Source organism: Carcharodon carcharias, chromosome 18 (genome assembly GCF_017639515.1).
Source record: "Carcharodon carcharias isolate sCarCar2 chromosome 18, sCarCar2.pri, whole genome shotgun sequence".
NCBI lineage: Eukaryota > Metazoa > Chordata > Chondrichthyes > Lamniformes > Lamnidae > Carcharodon > Carcharodon carcharias.
In genome coordinates this window covers 101,094,365-101,113,131 of record NC_054484.1, presented here as the reverse complement: position 1 = coordinate 101,113,131, position 18,767 = coordinate 101,094,365, and the positions used below count along the sequence as shown (strand labels likewise).

At 40.9% G+C, this 18,767-nt stretch overlaps 1 protein-coding gene across 2 annotated transcripts in view; it reads left to right on the top strand.

Annotated features, from left to right (window-relative positions):
* The first annotated feature begins 2,181 nt into the window (after nt 1–2,181).
* Nucleotides 2,182–18,767, top strand: part of LOC121290325 (rho GTPase-activating protein 6-like) — a 665,043-nt gene continuing 648,457 nt past the window's right edge. For both annotated transcript variants that reach the window (XM_041210647.1, XM_041210646.1), the window contains exon 1: nt 2,182–2,856. In XM_041210647.1, the coding sequence (XP_041066581.1) occupies nt 2,323–2,856 (534 nt within the window). In that variant the 5' untranslated portion in view covers nt 2,182–2,322. The remainder of the gene's footprint in view (nt 2,857–18,767) is intronic.

The window sequence follows — 18,767 nt, the reverse complement described above, 5'->3', positions numbered from 1 at the left end:
AATGCCTCCTGGTCCGAGGAAGTACGAATATGAGGACCCAAAATTGGGACTTTTTTCATTCGCATTTGCTAGGTGTCTTTAAAATCCTGAAGGTATAGCACAGAGTAGATAGATATGTTTTTTTTTCCAGTGATTGAGAGTTCTAGAAATAGGGCACATAAATATGAGACTAAATGTAAGAGATTTAGGGGATGAATAGGAAGAGGAACTTTTTATACAGAGGGTGGTGAAGCTGTGGAATGCATTACTGGAATTAGTGACTAAAGCAGAAACCAAGTCAACATTTAAGAATTAGTTAGATAGCTGACTGAAGGAAAGGGTATAAAGGGGTATGGGAACAGGACAGATACACGGATTAGGTTACTGTTCATGTGGATGACACAGACTGATTGGCCCAAATGACTTGTTTCTGTGTTGGCAGTTCATGTGCAATTCCTCATCTCAAACATGTCAAACCTTAAACAATGACCTTGAATAGGCCCTCACTTCCCATGTGGGATCATTGAAGTACACCAGATTCTAGTCCCCAATGCACAAGGCAGTATGGCCAGCCAACTTCCTACTAAGAGCACAAAGCCCTGAGGCTGTTAGTGTAATAAGTGCCCTTCCTATATAAAAAAACAGCAGCTTATGAATGGTTTATTTTGAAATTGTTCTTGATATTACTGGAGGAATGATTTAATCTGTCTGTTTGATATTAATTTACCCCTTACTTTAATGGAGGTGTTTAAAACAGATGAGTTAATACCTGCATTAAACTGATGGACAGAATGTTGTAGAAACATCACCAGCAGTAAGTAATGTTTGGGGTCAAAAAGCTTAGAGGCATATCAAGAAACAGGTATAATATTTTGATAATAATAGATTAGCACATCTGTTCATGATTGATTGTTGTTGAGGTGAGCCAGCTCAGTGAGCTGGATTCTCTCATACCAAAATATATAAAACCCTTTGGGAACAAGAAGTGTTTAAAAATCAAACATATTTCTGAGACAGAAGTCAAAAGACCCGTCCCAGAAATAAACTCGTTCCTGGATTATAGTAAACCCATTTCGATCATTGCAACAGATATTGGGGGGGACTTTCAAATATCAAGCATAACTACGTATCTTAAGAAAACAGGCTCCTTCTTGGGTTGCATTCACAGACGTGTGCACTTTCTAACCTCTTTCCTGGTCTCAAGAATAGATACACTGAGCGAAAACAAACAGGCCAGCTCCTATTTATAATGCACCATCATCCCTTCTGTCATTTAATCAATCCTGCCATCCAACCCATCACAATCGACCTCTCCCTTTTGCTCCTTCCCTATTCCCGTTTCTCTGGTTTCCTTAAAAAAAACGTTCTATCTTCTAGTTCCGAAGCTATGTTGTCACATTACCGGCCGTGGTTTCACGATAGTGCTCTTGTGTCTGTGTCAGAGGGATAATGATTCAAGCCTTGATCCAGGTGCTTCAGTACAAAATCCAGTGTAGCACTGGGAGTGTTGCACTGTCAAAGGCGGTGTCTTTCACCTGAGACATTAAACTGCTGACTCTAAATGAAGAGGAGCAGGAGTTATTTTCCTATTGTCCTGTTCAACGTTGATCCTTTAAACAAAACCTAAAGACAGATTACATGGTCATTATCACATTGATGCTTGTGGGAGCTTGCGGTCTGCCCCACACTAGAACAGTGAAGACACTGAAAAGTACCAGTTTGCCTATAAAGCACTTTGGGGCGTCTCTGAGGTATGAAAAGCCCTGTATAAATGTCTCTTTATTTGCTCCCTACATCGACCCGAAGCGCTGAACTCGCTTCCTCGCGCCCGAGATGCTAACCTGATCTGTCGGGTGTTTGCCAGCATTTTTTAGTTATGACTTCTTTCGGATTTCCAAATAGCTTTTGACACCTGGTTGGCGTATGGGCGAACTTGTGTTTACTGACAGGGCGCCGGTGCAGCTCGGTGAGGGTTAACGACGGGGTTGAAAGGTTTGCCGAGTGTTAGTGTGAGTGCAGGATGTGAGTTAGTGGCTCTGCCGCCTCTCTCCTCCCCTTGTCAGTTCCAGCATTAGCTCCGCCTGTGGCAATTTCACCCAGTAGCCCCACCATTCACCGGGTCGTGGGGAGAGGGCGCTGGGGGCTGGGAGCTGGGGGTTTGGGGGGGGTGGGGGGGTGGGGAGGGGGGTGGGGGGTTGAGAATTTCCTTCTGGCTCCTTTTAGGATCAGCCCCTCCGCCAACACTCTGGACTGCAGCCTCAGTGGATGGGACCAAGTTGATTCCCTTTGAACAAAACACCGAGAAAAGTCAAACTTCACCAGCGGCGCAAACTCCCCTAAAAGATGTCCACGCAGGGTTTGTACCAAGGTGGAGGTGCTGGTGCTGGAGGTGGAGGAGGAGGAGGGTGGTTAAACACTGTTTTCTTTTGTTCCTCGCCATCGGCGAAGGGCATATCGAAGAGAAAATTGCGCCAGACCAGAAGCTTGGACTCGGCGATTATCCGAGGTTACGGGACCGACACAGAGCTGGCCGCCGATGATTTCGACGTCCCAAGGAATACCTGCATGAGGTCCAAGTACGTGGGTGTCAGCAGCCCCCTGTCTCCTCGTAGCTCGGCTGAGAATTTGGCCGGCTCCCGGTCGCTGCGGTCCAGGCAGTGCCCCCGTGTCCCTCTGGAAAAATCCCTTTCCAGCAACTTCAGTTTGGATTACGACCCGAGGGGAGGCGTGAAGAGAACCGCCGCCTGGGACCTCTCCTTCCTCCCCAAGAATCCACCTCAGAACCTGTCCAGCAACACGCTGTTCTCCCCGAGAAAGTGGCTGCAGAGAAAGCCACATCAACCCAACAGCCAGTCCTACATAGTCTGGAGGTCAGAGGTAGGAATTACTAATTGGACTTTTGTAAATATACACATCCCGGGCGCCCAGGATGGGTTATATGTGATGGATTTCATGTATGTATTATTGGCAAACAAGGCCACTGTATGAGGAGTGGCATATCCTTGCTCGGTGAGTTGAACTCTTGCTGGCTTAATTTTTGTTGCTATTGATGAGTTGGGCAGAGTCCTGCAGGTGAGTGTGTGTATTCGAGAACCGAGCACGTATGAACCCATTCTCAGTGCAGCGCAATTATCATCAACATCTCCAAACTAAACAGATAACTGCTGCTATCCATCAAATCTGTGACATATCAAATACAATTAATCCTTTTTAGGAACTGCTGGTACTTTTGCGTTTTGAAGAACAAATGTCACTCTCAGTTCAACTTCAAGCAACAGCTGAGAGCTATTCTGTCAAACCTACATATATTTTTTTCGCTGTTCTGTTTCACTAATTACTTTGTAAATGGTGGTGACATTATCAGGTGACCTCAAAAGGAAGGGATCTTCACTAACGATATGACAGGACAGAGTTAACAGGAGTGTCTCAGCAGCCTGTCATTCCAACACTTTGTGTGATGGGGCTGACAAACTCCTCTCAGCTGATGCCATGGATTCTCACTGCTAAAGTGAAACCCTGAGGGTAACAGGCCGAAGGCAATGAACAGGACGCCCCAGTAAACCATGACTCTTTCTAATAGCTCATGTTAAAGCTTTATCTGATTGTGTTGAAATTGTGCCCATTTCGCCTTAACCTTTGAAGAGGGGAGGGGAAGGGAATGGGTTGTTGGGGTTCAATGCAAGGCTCAGCCCACAACTCATCGGGGCAATACAAAGGGATGGTTGGAAACCAATATGAGGTTATCCTGAGAGATGAATAGGTCCTTTCTACTGTATGCCTTGACAGTCAGTAGCACGTGACATGTCTGGAGATCACTCACTTACGAACAAGAAACCAATATATTCCTAATGCAGTCACTCAAGCCAGAAAGGGCTAATGACAGTTGATCATGCATTTTTGTGTGTGACAGTTTTTTGTACCAAAATGTTTGGAAAGTCCTAGTGGTTGTTATAATCTTTTGTAGGCAACAACTTAAATATACACACTTCTACATGCCATATCTTATTAAATGTATTCTATAATCCTACCTCTAGTTTTTTGTTGTAAATGATTTTATGTGACTTTTGAGCGCAACTTAGTTTTATTTTATCCTGGACTGATATGAATCACATGGAAGTGTCCGATCCAGTGATCTTAGGCCATCAGTCAAACAGTGAGAGGCATACATTTGTGTGAAAGATCTATGAATTAACCATAATTCCATATTCAATGGAAGCTCATTTATCATATAAAAAGCTCCAATGTAAAATGATGTATACAACTAGTAAAGGTAAATTCATATTTTTTATGAATCTAGTGTGAAATGTGTTTGATCAGATGAATTCTGATTATTTGAAGATATTAAAACAGCAGTTATATTACAAAAATGTTCAAATTTCCACTTCAGACTTGTTTAGTGATGTGCTGTCCTTGTACTGTACTTTCCTGATTCTCCTATTTGTATGAGACTTTCAACTACAGAGCAGCTACTATAATATGTCATAGAGTTTTAATAAAATGTAAAGGTGACCATGAGAAATATTCATGCTATGCTACTTCAACTGTGAAAACATTCAAATATCCAATTAAAGAACTTGACATTCAAAGCATTGTGTAGAGAGAACATTTTGAAATCTACAGCACCAAAGGGCTTGAACGTGTATAGTGTCTTTCACAACCTCAAGATGTTTCAAAGCACATTCTAGCCAATGAACTACTTTTGAAGTGTAATCATGAAGATGTCTCATAACAATAAGATAAGTGACCAGATAACTGGTTTGTAGGACTAGGTTGTAGGAGGATAGCAGAGTTGCGCAGAATACTGGGAGATACTAGTACAATGGGACCTGTTGCCTGGACCTGAGAAAGCAGACAGTGCCTCGGTTTAATGTTACGTTTAAAGTACAGCATCTTCAACACTGCAGCAATCTCTCAGTATTGCACTAGAGTGTCATCTTAGATTATGTGCTCAAGACAATGGAATAGGACTTGAGCTCACGACTTTCCGACACAATAGCAGGAGTGCTATCAGTGAGTCACATCTGACAAACTACAGATGGAAACAGCTCTGAATGATCATGATGAAGAAATCACAAATCATTAGTTTATTGGCTTAAGTACAATATTTCCTATTATATACATTGATTTAATAAGCCCTGGCTCAACTTTACAATTCATTCTTCCAAGCTTAATAGGAGCAGGGTATTGCCAATTAATAAAAGTTTGTTACTAAAGTCTTGTGAACAAATAGTACTGCCTGAAACACTTTCAACATAACTATGGGATCCTAAGAGCATGCTGTAACCTTGATTTTAGTTACTTGCTGAAAGCTATAGTTTCTGTACCAATCAACATATGACAAATTTAAAATTCAGCTGTGATGACAGTATGATGAAAAGGACAATTTTCACAGAAAGGATGCTGGGTTTGCAATTTAATAAATGGGTTGGAGAGGCAATTGACACAGTCTGGTTTTGGAGGATATGGGGCAAGTTGGGTGTGTGAAAATAACCTGTCCAAAAAAAAATCAATCAAAAAATGTCAGTGGCAGGCTGGAAGATTGGGAAACTTTTAAAGATCAACAAAGGGTTACTAAAAAAAAAATAAAAAGAGCAAAGGTAAATTATGAAAGTAAACCAGCGTAAAATGTAAAAACTGATAACAAAAGCTTCTACAAGTATATAAGAGGAAAGAGAGTAGCTAAAGTGATTGTTGGTCCCTTGGAGGATGAGACTGGAGAGTTACTAGTGGGGAATGCAGAAATGGCAGAGATGCTTAATCAATATTTTGCCTCAGTTTTCATGGTGGAGGACACTAGTACCACTCCAATAGTAACAGGTAGTGCAGAGGGTATAGAGAAGGAGGAACTTAGAACAATCACCATCGCTAGAGAAAAAGTACTGAGCAAACTATTGGGATTAAAGGGCGACAAGTCCCCAGGACCTGATGGCCTACATCCCAGGGTCTTAAAGGAAGTGGCAGTGGAGATAGTGGATGCATTGGCTATAATATTCCAAAATTCCATGGATCCTGGAAGGTTCCAGTGGATTAGAAAAATGCTCATATAACACCCTTATTCAAAGGGAGTCGGGGTGGGGGTGGGTGGGGTGGGGGGGGGGGGGGGGGTGTGGGGGGGGAGGTGGGGGGGGGGGTGGGGGGTGGGTGGGGGGGTTGGTGGTGGTGGTGGTGGGGGTTGCGGAATGCAGAAAGTAGGAAACTATAGACCAGTTAGCTTAACATCTGTCATTGGGAAATTGTTGGAATCCATTATTAAGGAAGTAGTAATGGGGCATTTGGAAAGTCAAAATGCAATCCATCAGAGTCAGCATGGTTTTATGAAGAGTAAATCATGTTTGACTAATTTGCTAGAGTTCTTTGAAGATGTGACAAGCAAAGTGGATAATGGGGATCCTGTAGATGTATTATATCTGGACTTCCAGAAGGCCTTTGATAAGGTGCCGCACAAAAGATTAATACACAAGGTAAGATCACATGGAGTTAGGGGTAATATATTAGCTTGGTTAGAGGATTGGCTAACCAACAGAAAGCAGAGAGTCAGAATAAATGGATCTTTTTCTGGATGGCAAGCTGTAATTCATGGAGTGCTACAGGGTTCGGTCCTTGGGCCCCAACTATTTACAATCTATATTAATGACTTGGGTTCAAGGAAAGAAGGTACTATAGCTAAATTTGAAGATGACACCAAAATAGGTGGGAAAGTAAGTTGCAATGAAGAAATAAGAAATTCACAAATGAATATGGACAGGTTAGGTGAATGGGCCAAAATTTGGCAGATGCAGTTTAACGTGGATAAGTGTGAGGTTATCCATTTTGGTCGGAAGAATAAAAAGGTGACTTATTATTTAATTGGAGAGAAACTTCAGAATGCTTCAGTGCAGAGGGATCTGGGTGTCCTCGTGCATGAATCGCTGAAAGCTAGTATGCAGGTACAGCAGGTAATAAGGAAGGCAAATGGAATTTTGGCATTTATTGTTAAAGGAATAGAGTATAAAAATAGGGAAGTGTTGTTGCATTGGTGAGACTGCACCTGGAGTACTGTGCACAGTTTTGGTCCCCTGACTTGAGGAAGGATGTAGTTGCATTGGAGGCAGTTCAGAGGAGGTTCACTAGATTGATTCCAGAGATGTGGGGCTTACCTTATGAGGAGAGATTGAGCAGTTTAGGCCTATAGTCGCTAGAGTTTAGAAGGATGAGAGAAGATCTACTTGAGGTATATAAGATGCTAAAGGGGATGGACCAAGTAGATATGAAGCAGATGTTTTCCCTTGTGGGGCATTCTAGAATGAGGTGCCATAGTTTTAGGCTAAGGGGGGTAGATTTAAATCAGAAATGAGGAGGAATTACTTTTCTCAAAGGGTCGTGAATCTGTGGAATTCACTACCTCAGAGTGCAATGGATGCCAGGATGCTGAATAAATTTAAGGAGGAGATAGACAGACTTTTAAATAGTAACGGGAGGAAAGGTTATGGGGAGAGGGTGGGAAATTGGAGTTGAGGCCGAAATGAGATCAGCCATGATCGTATTGAATGGCGGGGTAGGGTCGAGGGGCTGAATGGCCTACTCCTGCTCCTAGTTCTTATGTTCTGCATTTAATGACCTTAGCCTGACTCTAAAAATATTTGCCTTGAAATTACATCTTGGGATGCAATGACACAAATACTTTCTGTAATGGTTTGAAATTCCCCTTTGTTCTTTTAGCAGATGAGTGAATCCGTCCCAATTAATGGCTTAATATCTTTGCAATGGATCATGGGATACTATTCTTGCATATTTCTGAAAATCTCTCTGCTATTTTACTTAGCTGTTTTAATTAATAGGTCTTTCACTAAGACAGACAAGGAAGAAATGCAGAAGGAGATGCCATGTGTGCATATGATAGTAAATTATGGTGAACACATGGAGCCTTTATGATCTCTCATTTTAATATTGAAACTTGATGGATAATTAGATTTCATTCTTTTACAGATATATTAAAAGTAAACCATGAATTCAATATTGGATTGCCAGCTCTCCAGGATTGCCCTGGAGTCTCCAGGAATTAAAGATTTATCTCCAGAATACTGTTACTAGCAACCCAAGAGAAAATTCACAGGTGTTGCAATACAGAAAATTTAAGAACATTCCTTTGAACACTTTTCTTTGTTAGTGAGATACCATCACACAAGTACTTAATGCACGGGCCTGAAATTCCTCTCTTTGTTATTTTAATGAATGCATTGATCCGTCTCAAAGATGAGATAGAAATAAATAAAGTGGATGCACTAGTAAGGTTGGCAATACTTAAAGTGAATAAGTCACCTGGTCCAGATGGGATACATCCTAGGTTGCTGAGGGAAGTAAGAGTAGAAATTATGGAAGTACTGGGCAGGGACTGCAGCGATTCGAGGAGACAGCTCACCAACACCTTCTCAAGGGCAATTAGGGACAGGCAATAAATGCTGGCCTAACCAGCAACCCCTATATCCCATGAATGAGTAAAAAAAAAACTTCCAATCCTCTTAGGATATGGGCATGGTCATTACAAGCCAGTTGGTCTAATGTTGGTGGTGGGGCAGCTTTTAGAAACAATAATCTGGAAGAAAATTTAACAGATACTTTGACTAGTGGTGACTAATATAGGAGAGGAGATGAAGACTTTGGAGACAGTACATTCCAGGGATTACAGTACCATGGATAAACTGGAGAAGCTGGGGTTGTTCATCTTGTAACAAAGAAGGCTAAGGGATATGATAGAGGTGTTAAAAATTATGACAGGTTTAGATAGAGTAAATAAGGAGAGTATGTTTCCAATGACTGAAGGGTTGATAACTTGAGGGCACAGATTTAAGCTGATTGGCAAAAACAATCAGTGGTGACATAAGGGAAAATATTTTTAAGCAACCAGTAGTTCAGATTTGGAATGCAGTGCCTGATAGAATGGTGAACACAGATTCAATAGTGGCCTTTAAAAGGGAATTAAATAAATAGATGAAGGAGATAAAAATGCAGAGATATAGGGAAAGAACAAGGGCCTGGAACTAACTGTATTGCTCTTCGAAAGAGCCAGCGCAAACTCGAGGCCAAATGGCCTCCATCTATGCTGTATTATTCTATGATTCTATGATTAGTTATAAAAGTATCGGACATAAGGAAAAACTTGACGTTTGACTTCTAATGAAGAGTCTGTTTGTTTTCCAATTGGTATAGGAAGCTGGTGCACGGCAGGTATGGGCATGTGGACAACCTGTGGCAGGATTGCGGGGGTTGTGCAGTTGAAGGCAGGAGGTCAAATGATGATACCCCCAGAAATATGTCTAAGCAGAGGTGACAATCCTAAATCAATAGGAGATCAAATGAATATCTGCAGAGAGCTGTGACTGTTGTTTCGCTCTTGCACTGTATTGCAGATCTCAACCACTCACCAGTTAATGATGAGTTTGAACAGCACCAAGAGAATCACTGAAAGCAATTGTGGTGGAAATGTCATTCTTTATATTTACCACAATCACTACAGATTGTGTGCAATGATTAATTCTGCTTTTAAGTCTCAGTATTGATGCATGAAGGATGGTGATGTGGGAAGTTGTTGGCTATGCAATAGGGAGAAATCTCACTGCAGCTGGCTCACATTGTACCTAACATTGGCGGACTCAGAATCACACAGCACAGAAGGAGGCTACTGGGCAATGTTTGAAAGAGCTACTCAATTTTACCAAAGACTTTCTGCTCTTTCACCATAGACCTGCATTCTCTTTCTTTTCAAGTATATATCAAACTCCCTTTTAAAAGTTACTTTTGAATCTGCTTCCACCACTCTTACTGTGCACTCTAGATCATAACAATACGCTTGTATAAAAAAAAAACTCCTCATTTTCTCTGTGGTTCTTCTACAAGTTATATTAAATTTGTGTCCTCTGGATGCTGAGCCTTCTGGATGCCCATACCATCAAATTCTATTTGCCATCGTTGACACGTTGAAAGCAAAAAGATTTAAACAAAAAGAAACTGAAGTTATGAAAAACAACCACCTTAAAAATTCTGAAGTAATTATTGTGGTTAATCAACAAGTCTCATCGATACAATTGCTTTTATCTGTTTTCAACATCATTCCTACTACAGTATTTCCAATGTTACGATAATATTATGGGCCGAACTTAGGAATTGATGTGCATGGGAAATGGTTAAATTTCAATACTTTCACTTTTGCAAATGTCGTAGTGTAATCGTTATGAAACTTGTCTAATCAAATTTAAGGGCTGTGACTGGAAATTCCATCATTGTAGATTGAGAATTTGACTTCAATTTGAAAAGAAAATCTGGAAGTTAAAAAGCTGGCATCAGTAAAAGCGACCACAAGGCTGTTGAATTGTGCAACAGTAACTACAACAGTACTTTATGGGCTAAAGTGATTTGGTTGTCCTAAGGTCGTGAAAAGTGTTATGTAAATGCAAGCTTAAAAAAATACTCAAGTGGTTCATTAATGCGCTTCAAGGGAGAAAGCCTGCTATCTTTACCCAGTCTGGCCTCTATGTGATGTCAGTCCCACACCCATGTGGCTGACTCAGAAATGCCCTCTAATGTGGTCTAACAGGGCACTCAGTTATACCAAAAGGGCAAGTAGGGATGGGCAATAATTGCTGGTCTTGTCAGCAACACTTACATCTCATGAATTAATATGAATAAAAAATTACAACATTCCAAGCTGACTACAAGGCTACGTTTCTATTCAGAGGTCTCAGCCCTTGTCAATGAGGATATATTTCAAGTTCAATTCAGCTGCTGGACCAGATGTCTTCAGCCAGAAAGCAAACAAAAGACAACTGTATATGTGTTTTCACTGATGAGTAACAGGGTGGAGAGGATACAAGGCCAACTGAGAATGAACCTTTGCCCACTGACTGACACCAGGGCATCAAGGGGCCAAATGAAAAGTAAATAGCATCTTGGCCCATGCACGGTGACTTTGAGATGAATTCTCAAACTTTCAGTGCGGGAAGTAAATTTCAGTACGCAGCTCTTTCTCGGCTGCTTCACTTCGTGAGAACGTATTCACTGAGCAAAGATTTTCTCCATGTTGCACGTTGCAATGTTCTACATCTGTACTTCAGAAGGTTGTTTCTAACTACTTTACACCAAATGGAAAGAGGAACCTGTCCACCATTGTGTTTATCAAAATCACAACATTTGGTGTGAAACCTGTAGAGTTGCTTTAAAGTGCTATTTTATTTGTAGGGCTTGGAACAGACCGTTCAAAGTTTGCTGAACTCAGTCTCAAGACTGCAATATTCCCTCCATCCCAAAATTCTGCACATTGTATCAGACCAATGTTTATCAGTGGTCTCAGCCTTTTACCTGAGGCTAAAAATTCTTCAGCAATCCATTCACCTCCTTAGTCTAAAACAAGGCAAGAATATCCAGTCTTGTAGTACTTTATAGGATTTAATCCCAAACTAAATTATTATGCTGCAGGTGCACTATTCTATCCATTTGCTGCTCACTAATGCCTGGTTTATTTCAAGCTTCTGCTTAATGAGGGAAATTAAATCTGAAGAAGAGTCATACAAACTCGAAATGTTAACTCTGTTTCCCTCTCCACAGATGCCGCTAGACCTGCTGAGCTTTTCCAACATTTTCTGTTTTTGTTTCTGATTTCCAGTGTTCGCAGTATTTTGCTTTGATCTTAAATTTGAAGCTGTTTGATTAAACCTCCCTTTTCATTGGTGCTGGGTCAAAACCCTGTAATTCCCTTCCGAACAGTATTGTGGGAGCAACTTGAGCATGCGGACTGCAGTGGTTGAAGTAAAGACAACTATCTTCTCCTCGCAACTAGGAATGGGTAATAAATGGCGGCCTTTCCAGCAATACCCACATCCTGAAAATGAGAAAAAATATTGGGATAGAAATCTGCCTTGAGAATTAATATGAAACTGGTAGTATTAAATCAGCAGCTCATTTTACACTCAACCCAATTTTCTTTTCCATTGATGCTGTTTTTTGCCTCTGGCCAAGACAAATGGCTTCTCTATTGTGTGGTAGTACATCAGCATAACTATTTTAACAGCATAGTAACTTTTAGATAAAAATTGACCACTATCCATCTAAATATCTTCTGCCATACTAACAACGTTTTAACAACCTTATTGGAGTTGTTGATTAATCATGGCAACCAATCTCTATTAATTAATCTACAACAGATTCATAGAGGATGCGAAAAATACTCTGCTGGTAGAAAGCTTTGGGAACCATAGGTCTAAAGTCACCTGTTCCTTCCAAGCATGCTACACCAATCATTTGTTATTGTAAATTCAAATGCGCTTTAAACAGTTATATTGGCATTTGCACTGGATTCCCAGAATCCTCTGCAATTAAAAGGTAACATTAAGTAAAAAGAGACATTTTCTCTCTCCGGTTGTTCAATTGTGCTTTAAATAGTTGATCTGCCATTTAATTGCCTAACATTAAATTTTCCCATTTAAGCTGCTTGCAGGATTCACTGAGCTATTGTTCAGTCTTCACATCATACCAGTAGAAACTCAAGGATTTATAGGCATTCATTCAGGTTTTGTATATCTTTTTGAAAACCCTCTCTGTGATTTTCCTTTGTGCTAGGTATGACTTCAACCAGTGGAGAGCTTTCCCCCTGATTCCCAGTGACATCAATTTTGCTAGGGTTCCTTGATGCCACACTCAGCCAACTGCTGCCTTGATGTCAAGGACAGTCACTCTCACCTCACCTCTGGAATTCAGCTCTCTTTGGACCAAGACTGTTATGAGGTCAGGAGCTGAGTGGCCCTGGCAGAACCTAAACTGAGTGACAGCGAGCATGCTATTGCTGCGTAAGTGCCACTTGACAGCACTATTGATGACACCTTACATCACTTTGCTGATGAGCGAGAATAGGCTGATGGGGCAGTAATTGTTCACATTGGATTTTTCCTGCTTTATGTAGACAGACCATACCTGGGCAGTTTTCCTCTTGTTAGCTAGGTGCCAGTGTTGTAGCTGTGCTGGTACAGCTTGGCTAGGGGTGTGCCTAGTTCTGGAGCACAAATCTTCAGTACTACTGCTGGGATGTTGTCAGAGCCTAGAGCCTTTGCAGTACCCAGTATTTTCAGTTGTATTTTGATATCACTTGGACTAAATCAAATTGGCTGAAGACTGGCATCTGTGATGTTGTGGAGCTGAGGAAGAGGTCAAGATAAATCATACACTTGGTGCTTCTGGCTAAGGATGGTTGCAAAAGCTTGAGCCTTGTCTTTGGCACTGATGTGCTGAACTCCTCATCATGATGGAGCCTCCTGCTCTCCAGTGAGTTGTTTAATTGTCCACCACCATTCATGACAGGATGTGGCAGGACTGCAAAGCTCTGATCTGATCCGTTGGCTGCATGATCACTTAGCTCTATCTATTGAAAGCTGCTTCTACTGTTTAGCATGCCTGTAGTCCTATGTTATTGTTCCACTAGGTTGGCACCTTATTTTTCGGTATGCCTGGTGCTGCTCCTGGCAAGCTCTCCTGCAGTCCTCATTGAACCAGGGTTAAGCCCCTGACTTGATGGTAATGGTAGAGTGAGGGATTTGCCAGACCATGAGATTTCAGATTGTGCTTCACTACAATTCTGCTGCTGCTACTGGCCCAGAGTGCCTTATTGACGCCCAGTTTTGAGCTACTAGATCTATTCTGTAAATGATTTTAAATAAAATTTAAATTTTTGAAATAATATTTCAGCTTCTAAATCATACATCCCAATCTCTATTTCTCTTTCTGTAAAATTCAATTAAGAGTGAAGGAGTACCAATGCATTTTAGTTCCTGGTTTGCTGTCTGTGAGAATTTTTCGATGTGGTTGGCTGTTTACCCTGCTTAATGAATCTCTGTTGCTGGATACTTGGAGGTCCCCTTGACTTGCAGGCAGGATCAAACTAATATCGAGAAAAGTGAAATCCATGCCACAGAAATTGTTAGATTTTTGTGGCAGCTTTCTTCCAGATCAGTGATGAGTGCCATTACTTCACTGCTGACTGCAAAGTCTCGGCTAAGGTGTCCAAATACTCCTGCTGCCGACTGTTTATGTTAAATCTTGCAGCTCTTTATAAAATCTAAGGTAAATCAAAAGGCTTCTTCCCTCCTCCCAAAATTGAGACCATCTGTGGGTTCTGCTAAAGATAGTTCAAAAAACAAGAAATTCCTAGGGCGGAATTTTACGCCGGCAGGATTTTATGGTTCCGCCAAAGTCAACGGAGTTTTGAACCGCTCACCACATTTTATGGCCCCATCCTGCCGCAATGGTGCTGTAAAATTCTGCCCTAAGAAACAAGATATTCAGCTGCCTTGTGAAGAGCACCATTGTAGCACCTGCCTTACAACAGATTGTTAATCCAAACATACACTTATCCCAAGAACTCAAAAGAGGGAACAGTCAACAATATGCACCATCTAGGGTACTTTTGCTTTTTCACCTAAAAGGCACTGGAAATCTGGAACACTCTACCCCAAATATCTGACGATGCTGGGTCAACTGAAATTTTCAAGGCCGAGATTGATGAATGTTTGTTGGGCAAGTATATCCAGCTATGGAACAAAGGTGGATTACTGGAGTTGAGGTACAGATCGGTCATGATCTGCCTGAATGACAGAGCAGTTCTGATCCACTGAATGACCTGCCCCCCTGTGTTCCTCGGTATGAGCAAACTGCTCACACTTACCTGTTGTGTTTTTTAATACTTGCGTTGGTTTGTTAACAAGGCTGGCATCAGTGCTAAGAATTGCTTGTCTTTTGATTTGAAAGTTCTCAGACGTTTACTTAACAGCAGAACTCCTATATATTTCTTGTAAAGGAATGAAAAAATGTGGATAGACACAAACTAGTGTTTTACTGTCTGCTGCAGACTTCTGCAAGGAAGCAGCTATTTTAGCACATCAGTCCGGGCTGAGTCTTGGGTCAATGTGGATTGAATGGAACTGCTGATGGTCTCCATGGTGTTTCACTCATCTCTCGTATTTGTCAGAATCCAAGGCTGGAAATTTCTGTTGTTTTCATACTCACACAAATAACTCCTAGGGCGAGTGATTGACATGACTTTAATTCATGCTATATGAAACAGAAAAACAAACCCGCAATTGCTATCAAAGTTTTCATCTGAATCCTTTGCTTATATAAGGGGGTTGTGGAGAGGGCGGAGGTGTGGTGGTAGAGCTGAGTAGGATGTTGGAATATTCTTTCTGAAACTGCTTTGCAAGGAATACTTTTTTGTAACAAAGATCCAATAGAATGTGCCAAAGCTCAGGGAATTGATTAAATGTACATTGAGGGGATACTCCAGATGCCTTTATGAACTGCAAGATATTAACTTAGAAATTCAATTTAAAAAAGACTATCAAATAAAAAACTGGTACCAGTAAAAATGACCATGAAGCTGTTGGATTGTGGTAAAAGCCAAATAGTTCACTGATTCCCTTTTGGGAAGGAAACCTACCATTAACTGTGAAGCTTTTTGGGACGTCTAAATATCGTGAAAAGTGCTATATCTTTTGAATGGTGAGAGACTGGGAAATGTTTGCATTCAGAAGGACTTGGTTTCTTGTATATGAATCACAGAAAAGTAACATACATGCAGAGCAAGCAATTAAAAAGAAGTATGTTAGCCTTTGTTACAAAGGAATTAGAGTATAAAAGTTAAGAAGACTTGCTACAATTATATGGGCTATAGGTGAGACCATGTCCTTCCCTAAGGAAAAATGCACTTGCCCTAGAGGGAGAGCAACAAAGGTTCATTAGACTGGTTTCTGGGGTGACGGGATTGTCTTATGAGGATAGATTGTGTAGATTAGGCCAATAATCCCTGAAATTTAGAAGAATGAAAGGTGATCTAATTGAAAAATATAGAATTCTTAAGGGGCTTCACAAGGTAGATGATGAAAAATGTTTCCCCTGGATGGGGACTCTAGGGCAGTCTCAGAATAAGGGGTCGGTAATTTCAGAGCGAGATGAGGAGAAGTTTGTTCACTCAAAATGTTGCGAAAAGTTGTAATTCTCTACCCCAGAGAGTTGTGGATGTTTAATCTTTGAGTATGTTCAAGGCCGAGGTTGAAAGATATTTGGGTACTAGGGGTCTAAGGGATACGGGGATAATGCAGGAAGGTGGAGTTGAGGTAGAAGATTAACCATGATCTTGTTCAATGGCAGAGCAGGCAAAGGATGAAATGGCCTATCCCAGCTTCCATTTCTTTTGTTTTTTTTTATCTAAATGCAAGTTCTTTCCTTCTATCCTTTCCTGAAGGTCCCTAAGCTTCCCTTCATATTCTCAAATGTCAATTCTTCAAGGAAGAGCTCATTCAATTTAAAGGAAATCATCCCCAGAGTTTCTGTCTTGAGCTTATTTTTGTAAGTCCTATTCTACTTGTATAAGTAGAATTCAACCCATGTTCATCATTTAGTCCTCTGCAATAGAACATTCGTTGTGAAAATACACTAACATTGGTGCTTTTCCTGAGCTTCTAATAATTCACTCAAAATTGAAAATGTCTGTGTGAATTTCCTGAGCAGTGTTCTACTTCACAAACTATAAACAGTAATACTTATAGACAATTATGTAATGAAATACAATTCTTTAGAATGCTAATCTACTTATATTGATTTCTAACATTTATAATGTTGACTCTTCCAGTCATCTCAAAAGGAGGGAGCTATAATAATGAGAATGATTGCAAATAGGTCCTTTTCAGTCTTTTCAATTGAAGTGGCCTCAACAAAGAATAGATGTTACTTCTGCATTCAGCTCTGATTCATAAGTACACTGCAAACAGCTGAACTATCTCCCCTGAAAATACTTCTGTTTTGTGTCTCTACCTCAATAGTCAGTTGTGGCTCTTGCTACAAGATGCATCACAGAAACTCACCAAGCCTTCGTCAGCTGCACCTCCCAAACTTGCAATCTCCATCATTTAGAAGGACAGTAATTGTATGGGAACACCATAATCTTAAAGTTTCCCTCCAAGTCACGCACATCATCCATACATGAACATATACCCAACATCTGGAAGGCAGAAGTCAGGAGTCTGATGGAATACTCTCCACATGCCTCGAACAACACTCAAGAAGCTTGACACCAAGCAGAGCAAAGCAGTCCACTTGACTGGCACCCCACTAACTTAAACATTCATTATCTCCATGACTGACACATAATGACAGCTGTGTGTACAAAAAACAAGATGCACTGCAGCAACTCACCATGTCTCCTTAGACAGCACCTTCCAAACCCACTACTTCTGCCACCTAGAAGGACAAGGGTAGCAGATGGATAGGAACATTTTCACCTGCAAGTTCCCCTCCAGTCCACACACCATCCTGACTTGGAAATATATCGCCGTTCCTTCACAGTCGCTGTGTCAAAATCCTGGAACTGCCTCCCTAACAGCACTGTGGGTGTACCTACACCACATGGACTGCAGCGGTTCAAGAAGGTAGCTCATCAGCTCCTTCTCAAGGGCAATTAGGGATGAACAATAAATGTTGGCCAAGCCAGTGACACTCATATTCTGTGAAAGAATAAATACAAACATGTCCCAAGCATGAGTATTCTTTCCTAAAAAAAGTGTCATGGTTTCCAATAACCCTCTGTGTGAAAGGAATTCTATTGATCACTATTTTTTTTTCTTGTGACGTTTTTGTTATTAATTTCCCTAGCAGTCTATATAGAGATTCCCTGAAAACCTGTCATAATTAAGAAAAAATCTGTCAGATGCACCCTAACCTTTGCCTGTGCCAGAGAAAAACATTAATTTCAATCTCTTATTCTATTTCTCATGTTAGTAAGTCTTCACTGTACCTATTCTAACAATCAAATATCCTTCTTATAAGCCCAGAATGGCATGCAATACTACAAATGGGCCCTCACCGAGTCTCTAGCATAAATTCAACATAATATTCTCGCCTCCATGCATAAATTCACGAAACTTTTTTGCCCCCCTTGTGGCTTTTCCACATTTGCATAAATAGAATTAAGTCCCTTTTGTGTAATGCCATTTTGGCAAAACCTCAACGCACTTCACACAACTAATTATTTTTGTCGTGGTTGATCGCAAGTCAAAAGGGCTGCAATTCTATGTCAGCGAGATCCCGCAAACAGCAGTGAAGTAACTGACCTTCTTGGCAATATCGTGTCAGGGAGAAATGTTGTGTTGGACATGGGAGAATTTCTTGCTCGTTAAACAATACTATGGTGTCTTTAATAAACAGTAAGTGGGCAAATAGGATCTTAACTTAAAATATCATTCAAAGTACTAAAATATAATGGGATATCCTCATACTATTTATACATTTTTGTTATTTTCGCTTTTAAAATTTACATGCTAGTGCAATTATTGTACAATTTTCTTTTCTGACAGTTACTTGAGGACAATGAATCTGTTGTAATGGTGGTATGTTGTGGTACAGTTGTGTCATACATTGGAATTAGGGTCCTGTTTTTGGTATGTGATGATAGGGGATGCTGAAGGCTACTCTCCCATATCTTAGAGTGTTGTAGTGGGTTATTATACATATGGGATCAATTGTGTGAGCAGTGCTGAGGAGTTGGAATTTGGGTGCTGCATAGCCCTCTAGGAAGAGAATAGAGCAACTTGGTACATGCCTGACATCGGATGGGGGTTGAATATCCCTCCCTCCATGTGGCTGACATACATCCCAAAGATTCTTAACCCCTATGTCAGACTGGATACTTTTCCAGCTGTGTCCTAATGAAATCCTCTCCACCAATCAGCATCAGTAACCTGCCACTCACTATGCATAAAACCTTTGAGCCTGAACTT